General features: G+C 49.1%; 1 protein-coding gene and 1 long non-coding RNA gene across 2 annotated transcripts in view; one reads left to right on the top strand and one right to left on the bottom strand.

Moving 5' to 3' along the window:
- The window catches only part of LOC135385850 (uncharacterized), a 42,823-nt gene that overhangs the window by 3,175 nt on the left and 19,837 nt on the right, over positions 1-19,811 (bottom strand). The window contains exons 2-3 of the mRNA XM_064615422.1: positions 7,795-7,928; positions 1,414-1,579 (exon numbers count right to left, since the gene is read on the bottom strand). Coding sequence (XP_064471492.1) covers positions 1,414-1,579; positions 7,795-7,928 — 300 coding nt within the window. The remainder of the gene's footprint in view (positions 1-1,413; positions 1,580-7,794; positions 7,929-19,811) is intronic.
- LOC135385852 (uncharacterized) lies at positions 16,230-18,203 on the top strand. The gene is made up of 3 exons (XR_010420522.1): positions 16,230-16,322; positions 17,281-17,673; positions 17,734-18,203. It is a non-coding gene; the product is annotated as an uncharacterized LOC135385852 (long non-coding RNA).

The raw sequence follows: 19,811 nt of genomic DNA, 5'->3' as shown, positions 1-19,811 counted from the left end.
TCCGTTTTTAAGTACCTTGTTGTCAACATTAATTTGTTCATGTGCAAGGGCCTATGGTTTCCTGCCTAGAACAGTATTCAAATTATTCCAAAACAACCTAGAATTATGCTTTATATTAGCATTAAATAAATCTCTATAATACCTTGCCTTCGCACGCCTCAGTACATTTGTAACATAATTCCGAAAACGTTTATATATTAATAATTTGTCAGTACATCTTCGCATCAAAAATTTTTTGTACAGTTTGTTTCTCTTACGCACAAGCTTTATGATATCTTTTGTTATCCAAGGCCTGTAACTACCATTGGGAGGCTCGTATTTTTTCATGGGAAAGTGAGCTTGATATATGTTGAGAAAGGTCTCGAAAAAATGGTTATAAGCCGTATCAGCATCATCATAATGATGTACGAAACCCCAGCTTACCTGCGAAATTTCCTTTTCAAATGCAACCAACGCTTTCTCATACTGCCAAAAGAGGAGGGAAGCTCATATCGAAACTGAAACTCCTGGAGGCTCCAGGAGTTTCTGAGGAGCGGCCACCTGCTGCGCGACGCCACAGGTATAGTCTCGTGCAGCTGTTTAGTTATGGCGAATCCGGGTGGACATTTCCAAGAAACTTTTTCGGGCAGATCTCGAGCAGCCGTGTTCACATGGTCAAAGAGGAGCAATCTCGTATATTCGCGTGGCGCTTACCGAACGCCAGGAATTTGCCAGCTAGCACGTTTTTCGTCCAGCATCGATACAACTGAGCAGCGGGTTGCCCAACTATACCCGGTGCCCTCACATCTGCGAGGGTGGCGAGGGCCCTCATCGGCCCGCACGTCGAAGTTCACGTGGGTTAGCAGACGACGAAACCAGAGGACGAGCGACCGCGATGCCCCTAGCGTGATCTAAGCGTCTAAAACGGCTAGATTCCTGGCACTGATGTTCGTGTGGCAACGGTCACGTGACGCAGCGCGGGCAAAATGGTAGCAATTTCCGAGCGCTCGGTCGTTTTACCGCATTTTGACAAAGCGAATTCGCCATTAGTTTTGGGCACGCACTTGTTTCCTTCTTGGACATGGATGACGAGTCGTCTGCTTCCTCGATTTTGTTGTAAAACTGAAAGGCGCACGCGAAGAATACCGATGAGGTGAAGCCCAGTGATGCTGGACCGCTCTTCCGTGGAGGAACGCCGAATCACTCGAAGGAAAATATTCTTTTTCTAATTATCTGTGCCATCTAGGGATGAGAAATGGTGTCCAGTGAAACATCATAAGTAGGGATTGGCGTTACACTGTTACTTCAACACGTTTTTGGTGCAGAGCCTCCCTTTAAGCATAAAATTTCGTCAGATGGCATTCGTCATTCTTTGAAGGATACTTCCGCCAAGGATCTGCTGTGTCCCATGAGTGACTATGACTATGCACGTACCTTTAGTTCCTTTTCCTTGTCGTAATCCGAACGGCTGGTCCCAGCTAAAGAACTTGAGAGCCGGGACTGCCATCAACTCATCGGCCGTCAGCACCCCATCTTCATCCGTGTCGAACTTTCTGAGGAATGTCACTGCTGTCCTCATATCGGAAGGAAGGCTGTCGCTCTATGTATGACATGCAAAGTAAAATGAATTTGCTGTGTAGCTGAAGAGTACGTTACAACAATGGAGAGTATACAGGGTGTCCACGCTAAGTGTGAACAGATTTTTGAAAAATATATATAACACTTTTTCCAAGATGAAATCAATTGCAATATAGCATATGCTGAAGGGCACTCCCTAGCAGGGCATTAGCAAAGTCCAAAGGCAATGTCTTAATTAACTTTCATTAATTAACCTTTTAATTATAAAAGCTACAAAGGTGTCCGAATGAGAACATCTGTTCCTTTCGGTCACCTGATATCGTAGCCGTTTTCAGAACAAAAATCCGTTCGATAGATCGCCCGCAAAAAAATTCGTGAAGGAACGCCATTTTTTTCTTTGTTTTGTTCATTGCGCTTCTTAGAAGACGCGTATTTCCTTCGTCCCCAACGGGAGAGGGGGAAGGAGCACAGTGCCGCCTCATGCGTCGAAGATGAGCTTTAACTTGCGCAAACAAAACAAAAACAAATGTATCGGGTGACTCTACCGGAACTGGCCTTATCTTGGGTTGCATTTTCTGTTTCCTTTTAATCTTTTTCCAGGACGCGAGAGGCGATAGTGTGCTCTCTCTCCCTCTCACATTGGGGGTGAACGAAATACGCGTCTTCGGAAACGAAATACGCGGAGCACCGGATCATAGCGCGCGATGACTTTGTGAGCGCAATCTTTGTCAGTCCGACGAAAGGAGGTTGGAAACCCAGCCCTCTCCGATATCTCAGAAAGAGATAAAACAGGCACGGCTTATCACGTCCGATTATCGCTCAGATAATGCTTTCCCTCTCCCAATTTTAGGAAGTGTTACTTTTTCTACTCTCACTCTGTGGGCTGGCTTCGGAACCTCCTTTCGTCGCACTGAGAGCGATTGCGCTCACAAAGTCATCGCGCGCTATGATCCGGTGCTCCGAAAAGCATGATATTCGGCTATTTTTTTCCGATGGGATAGCTCGTGAATATCACTGTGAATTATCATGAATTTGAGTGAATTCGGCACGCTCTTCATATTGGTGGGGTAAAAAAGTGACCTTTACTTGGCAAATTTCTGAGTTCAGTTCGCAAATATTTACATAATTAAACTTGGAGTACATGACATTCACATTAGGAGGTGGCAAAAACCTAATAAGAACAAATGCTCTTGACCGCATGATTCTAGGTGGCGTAGTTTTTTTATTATAATTCAATGACACGTTTTCTGGGACACCCTGTATACAGGGTGTTTCAAAAAACGTGTCATTCGGACTTTATAAAAAAACGGGGCGACGGAAAAATACGTGGTAAACGGCATTTGTGTGGCAACTGAATTTGCCATCTTGCAAAAATATCTTCATTTGATTTTAATTAAAATAAATTGAATTTCTTTAATTGAACTCCAAAATTTCCCAAGTCAACCTACCGTTTTTTTGTTTTTTTTTACAGAATTAGAGAGCCCGTAGCGAACTTAGTCAGATCCACCAAGAAATCCGCTCGATATTGCAAATGGAACTGCCCAAAAAAGTCCCGAAATTGAGGCTTCAAAGTTTCGGGTATTCAAATCACACGCAAAGATTCGTGGAGAGGAGGACATGCTCCTGCCCCCATGAAAGATAAAAGGTCGAAACAAAACAGGGCGGGGAAAAAGAGGTGGAATCATTTTTGTTTGCCGCTTATCAACGTATGGTGGAATGTCGCCCGCCTTGTTATCGGCGCGTCTTGTGCTGCACGCCGGTCCGGCGATAAACTGTTCTAGCTTCATGGGGGCAGGAGCATGTCCTGCCCTCCGTGCATCTTTGCGACTGATTTGGTGCGCTGTTGAATACCCGAAACTCTGAAGCCTCAACTTCGGGACTTTTTTTTTGACAGTTCCCTTTGCTATATCGAGCGGATTTCTTGGTGGATCTGACTAAGTTCGCTACAGGCTTCCTAATTCTGTAAAAAAACGTGTTGTTGACTGGAAATTTTGGAGTTCAATTAAAGAAATTCAATTTATTTTAATTAAAATAAAATGAAAATATTTTTGCAAGATGGCAAATTCAGTTGCCACACAAGTGCCGTTTACCCCGTATTTTTCCGTCGCCCCGTTTTTCTATAAAGTCCGAATGACACGTTTTTTGAAACACCCTGTATATGCAGGGAAAAGCTTTTTTTTCCTGCATTATCATTCACTGGCTTGCACTGTGGCATTGAGGAGTGCTCAGTCACCCTCCAAGGTGTATATCGCCCGCTGAGCGACCCCTGGTTTGCCAATTCCGAACGATGCGCAGCTACCCAGAGCTGACGAGCCGCAAACACGGTGAAACACGTGTCCTCTGGTGCTGTCGCATCGTTCCATGAGTATATGTATACAGGGTGTCCACGCTAAGTGTGAACAGATTTTTTAAAAATATATCAATCACTTTTTCCGAGATGAAATCATTCGCAATATAGCATATGCTGAAGGGCACTCCCTAGGGAGGCATTAACAGACTCCTAAGGCAATGTCTTAATTAACTTTCAATAATTAACTTTTTAATTATAAAAGCTACGAAGTTGCTCCAATGAGAACATCTGATCTCTTCGGTCACCAGATACCAAAGCCGTTTTCAGAACAAAAATCCGTTCGATAGATCGCCCGCAAAAAATTCGTGAAGGAACGCCATTTTTTTCTTTATTTTATTCATTGCGCATCTCTAGAGACGCGTCTTTCCTTCGCCCCCAATACGAGAGGATGAAAGGGCACACTATCGCCTCTTGAATCGCCTCTTTCCCTGTGTTCAGGGGGTGACCCCCTGAACACAGGGACCGCCATCTCGATGATTACATCGAAGCTGTGCAAAAGGATATCCTCAAAGTAACGTCCAAAAAAGGACCCCCACGACACAATCTGTCAAGTGAAGAACGCAAAGCACTCAGCGATCTTGAGAAACGAAAGGACATTGTCATCAAACCCGCGGACAAGGGAGGTGCCATTGTGGTCATGGACACTGACGCATATATTCGCGAGGGAGCCCGCCAACTGGAAGACACAACGTTTTATGAGAGGCTTGATCGCGATCCCACACCAGACTATGCGTCAAAGATCGAGAGGACCCTAACCGACCCCCGTGATAACAAAAAAATCACGCCTGATACACATAAGCAACTCGTTCCGCAATCTCCGAAACCTGGTCGCTTTTATCTGTTACCCAAGATTCACAAGCCGGGCAATCCAGGCAGACCCATCATATCTGGCAACAACACAGTGACAGAGAACTTGTCAACGCTTGTGGACTACCTCATCAAGGACATCCCCCCCCCCCCACCCTTCAGTCATATGTGAAAGACACAAACCATTTTCTAAAGACCATTCGCAACCTCAAACTACCTGAGAACTGCTTCCTTGTCACCCTTGATGTAGCGTCCCTCTACACTAATATTCCCCACTCTGACGGCATCGAGGCGGTCGTGGAAGCCTACACGAAATCACCGTCGGACAGTCCCTACCACGTGGACAGCGCCACACTGAAGGTACTAACGGAAATGATACTAACGCTGAACAACTTCGAATTTAATGGCCAACACTACGTCCAGATGAATGGCACAGCTATGGGCACAAAAATGGCCCCAAACTACGCGAACATCTTCATGGGTAAATTGGAAACATGTTTTCTGTCGCGGTGCCACATCAGACCATTTCTCTATAAGAGGTATATCGATGGCATATTCATAATCTGGGACAACACTGAGAGTTCACTAGTGGAATTCATTCGCGACTTCAACAACGCGCACCCCAGCATCAATTTCACCCACCACTATTCGACCACAACTACGAACTTTCTGGACGTCACAGTAACAGTCAGGGACCAATCACTGGAAACTAAGGTGTACCGAAAACCAACTGACAGTCAGCAATACTTACACTTTAATAGCTCACACCCCCGTCACTGCAAACTCTCTCTACCTTATAGTCAAGCATGCAGATACCGGCGTATCTGCACAGAGGACAGCGACCTCGAACAAAACCTAGGTGATCTACGGCACGCATTCACCGATCGCAACTACCCTCCCGATGTCGTTAAAGACGGAATTGAAAAAGCTCGGCGTTTAGGTCCCAACCAGCACACAGCTTCCTCAAAAACCGATGAGTACTGCGCGCCGAGCTTAACTTTAACCTAGAATCAAAATGTAGCTGGCATCGGATCCATTCTGAAACGCCATCTCAATATTCTGCACCAATCTGAACATCTTCGGGAAGTCGCCCACCCCCAGTCGGTGAATCGCCCACCCCATTACCATCCAATGTATGTGTGTGTGTGTTCGGGATGTCTTCCCAGAGGCTCACAAGATTGTTTATAGACGACCTAGAAACTTACGGGACGTACTGGTGAACTCAAAAGTCACGAGGGAACAAAAAGAATTCCTTGGCTTCAGGCCTTGCAAAAAACCCCGCTGCAAAATTTGTCCCCTCATGTTGTCAGCACGGGATGTTACCAGCACCACCACAAACTTCAAATTCCATATCAATGGCACTTTTGACTGTGGGACTCAAAACGTAATATACCTTCTACATTGCACCATATGCCAAGCTCAATACATTGGACAAACCTGCACATCATTCAGAATTCGCTTCAACAACCACAAGTCCCACACCAAAACAAAACCGGAACTCCCGCTGTCTAGGCATATGGCCCTTCCAGAACATGCGATTGAGAAACTCTCTATTGCCATATTACAATCCGGATTCAAGAGCGATAGGGATCGTGAAATGAAGGAATCATTTTTAATACATAAATTCAATCCGGCACTAAACGAACACCCGGGATCGCTGTCTACTGTGAAAAACATGAAGAAATAATAACGCCTACAACACAACAAGAAGCTACATCCGTTTACGCGACGCAAACGAGTCCCTTCCACACAAATGCGTCTTAGGGAAAGACCCCCCCCCCCCCTCCAAACCGCCACCCACGTGCGAAACACACTCGACAGGACCCCGCACACAGAATTTATGACCTCCCTTCGGCAACATCAACACACTGCGATTTCCCTTCCCCCACCACTGTCGAAGCACACGAAAGTGAGTGTTTTCTGTTTGACCAACTCATTATATCCTTTCACTTGAAAAAGAACGGTCCACCGTTCGAAACGTCGTGTCTGTGTAATTTCAAAATGAATTAAATGAAGTCATCTGAAAATATTCCTTTGGTGGTGCTCTGTGGGAACTTATTTCTTCTGTATATATATATATATATATATAATCTCGAAATCCCGGGATTTCGGGACATGAAATTATGCTGAATCCCAGGATTTCAGGATCCCGGGCTCCGAACCCTCGTTACTTGTACAGTAAAATCACGAAAATTTTTCTTACATTATACTAGCTTACATAATCAGGAGGGAACCCGCTCACCACGGTGACTTTACAAAAGACGACCCGCGCAATGGCGCGAGATATTCCGGCTGGCTAGACCAACAGATTTAAAACGATGTAACTGGGGTTGGCTTTAATCCCAGAACAGAAAATGGCAAAATACATATTTCACACACCACAACGACGACAGCTTTGGACGACGACAGCTTGGACAGCTCGTACAGGGGGCAATTTTTCGGGGAAGCGTTTGAAATTAAAGGGGTTGCTATAGGTCATTCCAGGTTATCTCAGACAAACGTAAAAGATGGCTCTTTGCACCGACGTGAACCTGCATTGAAAGCTTCACAGCGAAGAGGGTAATAGAAGCGGAGAAAATGGGCATCGCGAATACCGAGAGTCATGCGGTGGTGGTGGTGATAGGGCTCGCCGTTGTCGGCTTCACACAAGTGGGCAACGTCACGACTAACGCTCTTGGGGAATGTGCGTCCTGGACCGACTTCTAAGGGAACTGTGCCGAACTGTCCGGGGTCTTCCCGAAAGTCATGCGGCTCTCACATCACAGCCCTCGCCGCCGCCAGTGAGGGAGCGCACGAGAAGTCACGTGCCTGCGGCTGCCAATGGGAATGGACGCAACTCTGAACTCTGTGACGTCTGCGCTTTAATCGGGGTTGTGTTCGAGGGCTCGTGTCTGGCTGAGTACAACACGTAGAAGAATAATTCTTTTTTCCTCAGTGTATTCTTTCGGGCAGTACAAGGCGTCCACAATATAATGAACTACATCTATGGAAGTGCCCCAACCCCTTCAATGACGACGCACCTGCATCTGCAAGCGTTCTCATGGCATTAGCAGCCTAGAAGAATAAGCAGATATACTTGCCAGTGGCGGTGCGTAAGCTCTTCTACCCATCCTGGGTATCGTGTTGGTTGTCTTGGAAAAGAACTGCGCGTCACTCGTTTCCAGGGCAAGAGCCACGACAGACAGACAGAGCACGAGCTTGACAGCTGAAACATCTGAAGACATATACTAGTTAGCATAAATTTTCATCGCGAGCGCGTTTAGTGTTTGCTTCAGACAGGAGCATAAACCTGTTCAAAGTGCGAAATACGGTTAGCACACAGTACAAGTTCTGAGGCGCCCTCTTCTGTCCTTGGTGCAAATGATCCATTACAGCAGAAGATATCAGTCTACGATGCGGTGATGGTAGTGGTTGTGAAACTGCTCGCCGTGTACGGCCACGCTTGTAGCGGGCAACGTCACGACTAGCGCAGGAGGATGAGGTAGATGATTAGTTGAAGATGAGGTTACATGAGATGTAGTTAGATGAGGTTCCAGGCGGTAGTTCATTACGCCGTGAAGAACTTGAGGCGGCCAAAGATGACGCAGAGCACAACACAACACACAGAATTACGATCAGATTAGGTAGACCGGGTGCCAGACAGAAAATCACTCCGCGGTGACGATCTTAAGACGGTCGTGTGGGGCAAAAGGCTCGGCTCATAGCCAGCAAAACAGGAGCTGCTTAGATGTCAGGGAACTACGCCTACGATGCGCTGTGCATATTTGTATGTACGTGGTGAAACACCTGCACGAATTACTGCTCGCTTGTTTACGGTCACCAGAAAAGTCTGCACGTTATTGAAAAGGGTACTGCATGGATCTGTAGGTAACGTATTACATATGAAGTCTATATTAACCCAGCTCATTTGACGTACCCTGTTGTTCAACTGCATGAATTCTCGTCTACGAAGAAAATGAGTTTGTAAGGAGAACTTCAGTAGACTGGACGATCCTGTTGTGCATTTAAATTATGCGAGGTTGAAATACGATTCTATATTGCTGACAGCTAGACACGTTTCTCCGCACACCAAATAAAAACCCGCATAACTTCAAATAACGTGCTTTCACCTTTGCCGTACGTGACGCATCGCTCTTCTACTATCACGGGCATTCTCTGCTGTGCAAGGTAGTATATAGTTCGTACCAGCAAACACGTATATAAGTGCGATTTAATTTATAGGATCAGTAAAAACTCGAACTCGATATTGTTGTTGTCCGTTCTTCTCGTCCCGAGTGGCGGGGGACGGATGGGCGATGATGATGTGCACGAAGTGTCCAAATCCTTCTCCGCCGCTCCGAGTTCGATGAAGGGATGCTTCGGAATCTGCTCGATAGGCACTGATTGAAGCCCGACTCAGATGACGGTGATACGGGCTTTATTCACTGGAGACTATGGTACATAGGGATGTTTACAAGATTTACACACTGGACTCGATGTTACATGTTCCGAAGTCCGGCTCCCAGTCCTCTCTCCGTCGCTGCGGCCGCTTAAAAGGGTGACAGATAGGGCCACAACCCCCGCTGAAGGCTTCCAATCGGGCGGCCTGGGTTCAAAGGGTTACAGCTCATGGTTGGCTCAGTTTAAATACTTGTCCAGACCAGAAGCGCCCGATTGCACACTCTCTCCACGCGATTTACGACCAACGTTTCGAGGTGTCAACCCGTGCACGACCTAACTTCGGTCAGTGCATGCCTCCGGCGCCAGAACCCAGATTTATGGCCGTCGCGACGGATCGAGTTGCCTGGAGGACCCCAGCTCCCCCTGCACCTGCAACGATGCCATTCCCTTTCCCTTTCCCCACTGACATTGCCAGTCGGGTCAACCTTCGTCGCAGGCTCGTTAGGAAAATGGGCAAACATCCCCCAACAACACCAGCCGTGGGCGGATGATGCCAGATGTTACAATTTGGGCAAATATAACATACTTCTCTCATACAAATTCTCATAGTGGTCATGCAAACACAACTCAATCCTTTACACCTCCCATCTCAAGAATGTGACAGGGCGCTTCGTCCTGTCACAGTCCGCTCGCAAAAGGATTGCTCGTACATACAGCCACATATGCACTAACAACACATACATCGCACTATGTATCGTATAGCATTGCACTAAACCATAAAAAAAAACACACAAAAAACAGAAACCAAAGAAAACCAGGCGCAACTGTGGAGATCATTGGCATCAACTCAGGGCCCAAATGGTGTACGTGAATTTCCACCCTACGCTAACCCGGAAAGTGCGTCTGCATTAGCGTGCTTGCCTCCCTCTCTGTGAACCACGGTAACGTTGTATCGTTGGAGCGCAAGAGCCCACCTGGTGAGTTTCGCACCATGCGGGGTAGTCGTCGTTAGGTATGCGAGTGGGTTGTGGTCTGACACCACATGTACCCTAGCCCCAAAGAGCCAATGGTCAAACTTCCCTAGGCTCCAGATGATGGCAAAAGCCTCTCTTTCGATGGTTGCCCACCTCGATTGCGTTTCCGTGAAACGATGGCTGGCAAATGCGACAGGTCGTTCCTCGCCGTCGTCACCCATCTGCGAAAGGCAGGCACCGGCTGCTACAGCCGATGCATCCGTAAACAGCCAGTAAGGTTTGCTGGGAGAAGGCGTGGCCAGCCCTACGGCGTCGCACAACCGCTGTTTTAGAGTTTGGAATGCCCTTTCCGCTTCCTCCGACCACGGGACACGAGTCGGCACCTTTTTCCCGGTCAGTTTTGTGAGTGGTTCTGCTATCGCCGCGTAGTTCGGCACGTATGCCCTGTAATAGCCGCAGAGCCCCAGTACGCTTCGAAGTTGACGCTTTGTCTCGGGTCGCTTCAACTGTTGAATAGCCGCAATTTTGTCTGGATCCGGCGCGTGCACTCCAGATCCGACCACGTGTCCCAAGTACTTAATGCTACTTTGCGCTATTTGACACTTCCCCAGGTTAGCCGTCAAACCCGCACTTCGCAAAACGCCGAGAACCGTCCTCAGGTGCTCCAGGTGCTCCGGCCATGTGCTCGAGAATATGGCGATATCGTCCAAATACGCGCACGCGTAGTCCTGGTGCGACGTTAGGAGCGTGTTCATTACCCTTTGAAACGTTGCCGCCGCATTTTTCAGTCCAAAGGGCATAACCCGCCAAGCAAACTGACCGAAATGTGTCACGAAAGCTGTCATTTCCTGGCTGTTAGGTGCCATCGGTATCTGCCAATAACCCCGTTTGAGGTCTACGAGGGTTATGAATCTCGCGCGGCCTACTCTGAATATCAGCTCCTGCTGATGTGCCATGGGAAAGCCGTCGTCAACGGTTCCTGCGTTTAACTGACGGTAATCTACGCATAATCGAATTGCGCCGTCCTTTTTTGCTACGCACACGACGGGGTGAGCAAAAGGACTGTTCGTGGGATATATTAAGCCCTGTTCAAGTAGCCCACTCACTTGCTTCTCTACTTCCCCCCGCAACATCTCCGGCACGCGATAGGCGTGCCGTTTTGTCGGCGCGTGCCCCTCTTTGAGAACTATTTGATGCTCTCCCACCTTGGCTATACCAGGAGTTGCCACGAAAAGCGTTCGAAAAGATTCAATGATGCCGCGGATTTCCCGGGCCTGGCCTCTAGTCAGGTGCTGGACTGCAGCCTCAGGCAAGGCGTCACTCACGTCGTCCGCAAGCGCAGGCGCATGCTCAACAACGCAAAAATCCTCGTCGCTCTGGAACACCACCCCCACGTGTCCCAGGCGGGCGTGATATTGCCTGAGGTGGTTCGCGTGTACTGTTTTCCGTTTACCGTCAGTTCCCAGAACGACGTAGGAATTCTGACGGTGTCCAGCCACGACCGTGTAAGGCCCCCTCCATTTGGGAAATAACTTCCCTTGCCTGTCTACCTCGAAAATGAGAACCTGGTCCCCAGGGTTAAAGCTTTTCAGTTTCGCCCGTCGATTGTACTGTGCGGCATAAGTCTCTTGATTTTTCGATGCCGTTAGACCCGCCACATCCGCAGCCAGCTGCAACTGCTGCCTTAAGCGCTCCATGTACTTCGCTGGCGCCTCCCTAAGTGTGTTGGGGATGTCAACTTCCCCCGACCACGTGTTCTTTAGGATGCCCATAGGCCCCACCGGCTTACGGCCGTATAGAAGCTCAAACGGCGACACACCTGTGGTGTCGTGCGGCACCTCGCGATATGCCCACAGAAGGAACGGCACGTGTTGGTCCCAATTTCGCGGGTCACTTTGCACAACATGGAAAAGCATCTTTTTAAAAACGCGATTCCATCTTTCTACGGAGCCGTTACTCTCCGGGTGCTCCACTGTAGAGAAACGCGGAGCAGAGCCAATTCTTAGCAAGAATTCTTTCGTAAGTGACGAAGTAAAGTTGCTGCCGTTGTCACTACACACTACCTCTGGCACCCCGGTTCTCGCGAAGATTTTGAGCAGAGCGTCACACGTCTTACGCGTGGTAAAAGTGGTCATACAGACAACCTCAGGCCACCTGGTGTGCAGGTCTGTCACGCACAGCGCGTACCTGTGCCCACGCGCAGACTTCGGCTCGATCGGGCCGATGATGTCCACATTCACCGCTTGGAATGGATACGCAGGTCGCGTTAACGGCGCTATTGGGACCCTATCGGTGACCCTCCTGTCCGATATTAGCTGGCAGCTGTTACACGTGCGGCAGTATTCCCTAACGTCACGGTCTAAACCCGGCCAATAGAAGTTTGCCTTGACCCGCGCCAAAGTTTTGCGTAACCCCAAATGTCCTCCCCATGGGGAGTCGTGCGCCAAAAGGAGCACTTCGTTACGCCTGGACTGCGGGAGCACAAGTTGTCGAACCATTCGTCCTCGTATTTTTTCTCGGTGATACAGCGCGCCGTCTATCACCTCGAACCCATGAGTCCCGTTTTTCGCGCGTCCCCATTCCTCCGAAAGTGAACGGTCCTCACGCTGCGACGTTCTGAACTCCGCACATTCCGATGTACGTGACTGCTCACCTACCGCGTCCGCCACCACTGAAGGAGCCTCGTCGCTACTTGTCGACTCAACCTCTAGCTCGAAACACGACCTCTCGTCTACCGCACCGCCTTCCTCGATGTCTACCGACATTACTCCCTCGGGGATGACCCGGGCACCTGACGTGAGAAGTTCGTACGCCTCACCCGATAGCAGGCAGTCTGTTCCTGTCGCCAACTCTTCCGTAAAGGCACACAGAACGTATACTGATTTCGCGATGCCGTTCCCTGCGCCTTCCTCGCAGAGGGCAAGACGCAGCGTCCCAAGACTAGCTCTCACTTTTTCCCCGAAAGCCGACACCAAAGTCACACTTCCCGTTGCTTCGGCGCACTCCCTTGGGAACAAGCTGGCACGCATAACGGTCACCTGCGCTCCCGTATCCACAATGGCTCTGACAGTTGTGCCGTCACTGCAGAGGTCGACCATCTGCAGAACGGACACCTGGTCTACCCCGACCGTAAGTGCACAATTGGCCTTGCACTCTAACCTCTCATCCGACGCGGCACCACCTACGGGGGCCTCAGCCGGGGCCACCGCCACCGATACCCTCGCGACGGTTGCCGCGACCTCGCCGCGCCTGTGCTCAACCTGTTTCCGCGGACAACTCCGTGCAAAATGCGGGCCGCCACACCTGAAACACCGTAGGCCACTCTGGTTTGGCTTTTTGCCTTCCAGCTCTCTTTTGTGCGGCTTTTCATGTGCCTCCCTCGCGCTGACATTGCTTGTCGCGCCCCCCTGTGATTGCGTCTGCCCGGCGCTGCCGGACTGCGAACCACGGGCTTTGATCCCGGCGCCGATACCCTTCGCCTCCTCGAAAGCGTCAACCATTTCCGCGATACTTGCAGGCCCTGCCCAGCTGCTACCCTCCTGTACTTTAACATACTCGTACGCCGCTGGACTGATAGTGGTTTTTAACTGGTCTGCCGCTATCAGCTCGATCAGTTCATCGAAGGAATCTACTTCGCGTGACCTGACGTAGTAGGAAAGGTAACTTTTAACGCGGGATGCAAAGTGAGACCATCCCTCGTCTCTCCCCTTAGTCGCTCCGAGGAACTGCTTTCGATATTCCCCGGGCGCCAGCCTTAACTCTTTCAATACCGCGTCCTTGACGGCATCATAACTGTCCAGCTCTTCTGTGAACAATTTTGAGTACAGATGCTTCACGCGCCTCGTCACCAGAGGAAGAATCAAGTGGCTTTGTATATTTGCGGGCACACTGTATGATCGAAAGACCCCCTCAATCCCGTCAAACCATACTGGCACCTCCAGATCGGACGGTAAAGGCAAAAGAACACTTTTTAGCCTCTTAGCGTACCGCTCCAGAGCGTCCTCTCGTGTATCGGGTGACGGGGACGAACTCTGAGACGACCTCTCGCTATTACCTCGCGAAATCTCCAGCTCGATTCGCCGCGAGCGCGCGTTTTCGAGCTCTATTTCCAGCCTTAACCGCTCCAACTCGGGCTGTGAAATGCCGCCCTCCTCCGATACGCTATCCTCCCGCCTATCCAGCGGCTGACTAGTCTCAGTCGAAGTCATGTTAGCACCAACTAACACAGCCGTGTCTGCCGTATAGTGTCTTCCACTACGCGTGCGCATGCATAGAAATCCTACTACTATAGGTATCCCTATCTGCACATTGGACCCTGAGGTGTATGCAAAAGACCTCCTACCTCGCCAATGGTCGTATCCGCTCTGGCTGTGACACTTCTTCTCGACCTGTCGACGGCTTCGCTTTAAAGCTCAATGTCTATGCTGCAACACAGACAGTTCGGCACTACAATGCCCCGGCGATGCTGCCGCTACGACGGTGCTTCGCCTTCCTGGGTCTCCTACACGCTGTAGTTCATCACTGTTGCCTCGGGGCGCCGTTGGTGCAGTTGCATCCCTTGCCCACGCAGGGGCCCCGTTGAACAACCTTCCGCGTCCAAACTTCCTTCGTGACCACACAATGGTCACCGCAACCTCCCTTCGGCTTCCTGCTTCTGTCCCGAAGCGCTTTCCCCAGCTCCTCAGCGATGAGCGTCCGCCGGCCTTGATGAATATCCCTCGGGCGCTTTCTTCCCGTTCCGAGTACCAAGTTCACCCAGTGACCACCCAAGAGCAGATCCTGTCGGCTGCGCCAGTAAAAACTCGAACTCGATGTTGTTGTTGTCCGTTCTTCTCGTCCCGAATGGCGGGGGACGGATGGGCGATGATGATGTGCACGAAGTGTCCAAATCCTTCTCCGCCGCTCCGAGTTCGATGAAGGGATGATTCGGAATCTGCTCGATAGGCACTGATTGAAGCCCGACTCAGATGACGGTGATACGGGCTTTATTCACTGGAGACTATGGTACATAGGGATATTTACAAGATTTACACACTGGACTCGATGTTACATGTTCCGAAGTCCGGCTCCCAGTCCTCTCTCCGTCGCTGCGGCCGCTTAAAAGGGTGACAGATAGGGCCACAACCCCCGCTGAAGGCTTCCAATCGGGCGGCCTGGGTTCAAAGGGTTACAGCTCATGGTTGGCTCAGTTTAAATACTTGTCCAGACCAGAAGCGCCCGATTGCACACTCTCTCCACGCGATTTACGACCAACGTTTCGAGGTGTCAACCCGTGCACGACCTAACTTCGGTCAGTGCATGCCTCCGGCGCCAGAACCCCGATTTATGGCCGTCGCGACGGATCGAGTTGCCTGGAGGACCCCAGCTCCCCCTGCACCTGCAACGATGCCATTCCCTTTCCCTTTCCCCACTGACATTGCCAGTCGGGTCAACCTTCGTCGCAGGCTCGTTAGGAAAATGGGCAAACATCCCCCAACAACACCAGCCGTGGGCGGATGATGCCAGATGTTACAATTTGAGCAAATATAACATACTTCTCTCATACAAATTCTCATAGTGGTCATGCAAACACAACTCAATCCTTTACAGGATCGTGGTGACAGCGTGCGTGCAATATTATGACCTTAGCTATAGATTTGGCCCCTCACTACTCTTTAACTATGGTGCCGTTAAATTCTGTGTTCTCAATCTAATTTCAGACAGGTGGAAAATTTCGTCTGCAATCTTTCTTCAGGTTTTCTATACTTCCTAAGAATGAAAAATAGTTCGTCATCCTATATTGCATTGCGATAGAAGAGCCTTTGGATCGGTGGACTTCTTGGGTATGTTAAATGTGCTCAGTGTATCAGGTTATTCTCCAAATTGTGCGACCTAAACTAACGCACTGAGCGCAAAATATATCCAAGAATATGCGATGCATGCGACGCTATGCGTCGCAGAGTAACCGGGACGGAATGAATAGATATATGTTTAACCCAATTTTGCTCGTCTGTTTACAGATAATCAGTTTATCCCACGTCCTCATGCCACCACACCGGTTTCACGTGTAGCGTCGGAATCAAAAGCCTCAATCAACGATAGCGTCTTCACCGAGTTAAAGCTTCGAAGATTCGACTGTGACATTTCGCCAATGACGTCACGCTGCTATTTACACCGCCTGCCGTTGATAGCCTATCAAGTGTGCTCCAAAGAACACTGTCTCGGTGCAGCATTTCAGCGATATGTTTAACCAACATGTGCTCGCCTGTTTACAGGTAAGATATTGCTTTTCCTCTGTTAAAAGTGTCTGCCGCTGCTTGATCGTCGTGCCGTGCTCGCAGGGTGGGACGGCAGTGATAGACGAGCATTCCATCGGCCGGCAAAGAAAGGCTAAGCGTTGTTGAGGGAAAATTACTGCATCTAGCTGGTGATGCCGAAATAAATCCAGCACTGAATGTGAAAGAAATGCGTGCATGCAGAGACAGCGGTAGTACTTCAGGATCTGTGAAACCATAAGGCAAAGTGAAAAATAACATTGAGCTGAGGCTTCTGTCGTCAAGTCCCAAATTGCGGTCGCGACAAAGAAGACAGGTTATCACAAGAACGTAATAACTTCAGCCTCAAAGGTTTACCCAAAGCCCACGTGTTACTGAAGAGGTGAACTCTTGCACGATCGCATAACTGTTTGGAATTGGTTCTAAATTTGACAAAAGTTGACACCAAAGCTGGGAACAACAACAATAGATGATGACGATGAGATGGGGTGTTTCACCGCGGTGGTGTGGTACCCTACCCCATTACACGTGGGAACGACATAAGGCTTCTTCAAGATTACAGTGTATTCGACGGTCCACACACGATCGATTGTAGTTTTGACGTCTATTTCGAGAGCGTCTTTACTACAGCAGATCTCCAGGTGGGGCAGCGGTTTGCCCATATTATTTAGCCCTGTTTCGGAGCCTTTGTTTGCAGTACAGGGTATTCTGTCTGCTGCTGCTGCTAAGCCAACTCTTTTTAAAGGAGCAGTCTAAGACAGATTAAAAAAAATGAGTTTTTGATCATGATGGACTGTCCGATGGCTAAATAGTGTTTTCACGAAAGAAATATGAACGTAACGGTAAAATAGCACGCGCAACAGCCGATTGAACCTCGCGAGCGGGGAGAGCTCTCTCCAACTCTTGTAGATGACACGTGAGTAATGACGGGGACCTGCGTCACGGCGTGACGTTGCAGGTTATGTCCACTCCAAGGGCTCGCAAGTGACGTCGGCTGCCATCGGTCATCGACACCTGTCACATGACGGCGGTCGGCTGCAGATCGCTCTGTCGCACGTGCGCTTCTCCCCAGAGACGCATGCGCGTCAGAGAAACTTGCCACTTCGTTCCGGGTTGCCTTATTTATAAACATGGCGACGGAACCGCGCTTCGATGAATCTCTCGCCAGTGAAACTTCTTTCTTTGGCGAGTTAACACCGTGGGAAGAGCGGGTTCTGGAGCGTTGCCGAAAGGCTAACACAACATTATACAGCGACACTCCTGTTCTTCCCGACGGTGTGAGCTTCCATGGAGTCGGAGAGCCCGTCACAGATCCACCAACGCCACCGTCACCAACGCGACATGACAACTGGTAAGTCGACGGTGTTAATGCAACATACACTGTTGAATCATTAATTGGAGCCTTTGTTAGGTGTGCGTGTGGTAACTGCTCCGCAATGCCGATGGCGCGTGAGGAGGTGTGCTGCACCTCTATTGCCGAAGTAAGGAGAAGATGTCCAGACGGCTGCATCGTAGATCACTCGGACTTCCAAACTCTTTGCCTCACGACTGTTGTCATGGAAGTTATGGGCATTCAATACAAAAAGTGCGGATTACTGCTTGGGAAGGAACCCAACGAGACTGCATATTCGCAGGTCAGTGTTTGGATCAATATCCTGACGGTGAATTAGAGAAAGCCACCTGCTTCTTGCTGGCTCATTCGCCAGAACCTTATGCGTACGACAGCCAGACGTCCATTTCGTTTTCTGATTCACGCAGCCCCGAATGCCGCACGGCATCGCTGCTCACCTAGTCGATGGCACACTTGGATACGGGACTTTCTCCACACAAATAAAACAGAATTTTTCAACTGAGCGCTGTCTGCAACTCCTATCGCCTGTACTTCTGGGTTGCACTACCAGGACAAGGAAGCAACAAAATCGGAAAATCGGGTGGATTGAGGTCAGCACTCCTCCAAAAGGGATTGGGGACGTGCAGATGCAGCGCGTGTGAAAGTTGCTACTCTTGTCCTAGTTGAAGTTGCACGCAGAAAGAATTCACTTTGTTTGTCTTGTTTTCCGGGAACGAATACTATAGAGCAGCGTCGTGTTGCATCTCTCCGCGAACGGCGCGAACCACCACCATGCCCGCAGCATCATGTGAGCCGCAGGCACTTTTCGTTAGTTCGACAAATATATAATGAATATAAGACACACGATCGCATGGCGCGTATGAACGTAATATTCTATAGTACGTTTGCACCCCTGTTTTATGTTCCAAACCAACAGAACATAGCGCATAGCGCATGTCGACAACGAGCGCGCGATATCCGAAGCAGACGATTTTTTTCGTAGCCAATGAGAGCGCTTTTAACGTTTGACGTCACAGTTCATAGGGAGTGGCTTGTGGCTCGAGCGCGCGAGCCTCCCGTCACGGTAGCAATTTTATAAATTCAATTGCGCTGTTATAAAACCTTTTTCAGCCGAAATATTTTGCACGCATGATTTTTACACACTGATTGACGGATTAAAGTTGGTTTTCAGCAAATCTAATTCCCTTTCCATGCTCCTTTAATGCCGTATTTTAGCTCATTGTGAACAACTCCTATGACCAATATGAACAATGTCGTGTGTGGGCAAACATGCAGATCACCCAGCAACCTGCTTGGTACGAACATCACGGGAGCTTCAAGGCAACACAGGGCTACCAATCACGTTAAGAAGCACCCATGTGGGACAAAGCACTGAAGTGCAGTAAAAGTAAAAACTACACGCCTGCAAAATATCGAAGCTCAAGAACCAACCAAGCAGTACGCCACACCATCGACACTATGTAGAGAGAAAAAATAGCCGCGTCCCTGAAATAGTTACGAAGATATAAGGCCCGTGAACTAAGAAGTGCGGCGCTCAAAATTTGCATTTCTGAAGGTTAATTTTCTTAAGAACTACTGGCAGTTTAGGCTTCTTCCACTGGTGACATGATTTCAATGGAATAAGCTTCCATACACGTTGGAAAGAAAATAATCCCAGAAGTTCACCTCACGTGATCTCACCCTCAGCGCTCACACTCTGATCTCTCGTGAGATCACACAGCTGTTTAATCAAACGAAAGGGATACAACATTCTGAACGTTTTCATGATGGTCTAAAATTCAGCAGCACAACTCGGTCAAAAATATGATGCGATTTCTGAAGTTAGTTTTTCTCCGAATATGAATTTTCTAGGAAGCAATTTTATTTTTTTATTTTATACTTCGTCCAAAGAGGAAACGGGACAAAGAGGAAACGGAATACAAGCAATGACGCATCTCTCGCTCTGCTACCACACAACATCCACCTTCAAGCGTTATGCGGGAAGCCTTGGACGACTACGGAGTGATCAGCGAAACCCTCCTGGAATTAGCTCATGCGAACCTTTAAGCCGCGCGACGTCTCGTAAACAGAAAAAAATACTTCGCCGAGCGCCCTTTTGAAAGGCGCGTGTGAACTGCCATGGCGTTTCCCCTGTATCT

The sequence above is a fragment of the Ornithodoros turicata genome, chromosome 2, assembly GCF_037126465.1.
Source record: "Ornithodoros turicata isolate Travis chromosome 2, ASM3712646v1, whole genome shotgun sequence".
Taxonomy (NCBI): domain Eukaryota; kingdom Metazoa; phylum Arthropoda; class Arachnida; order Ixodida; family Argasidae; genus Ornithodoros; species Ornithodoros turicata.
Note: the sequence above shows the minus strand (reverse complement) of the source record. Positions and strands in the feature narration are given on the sequence as shown.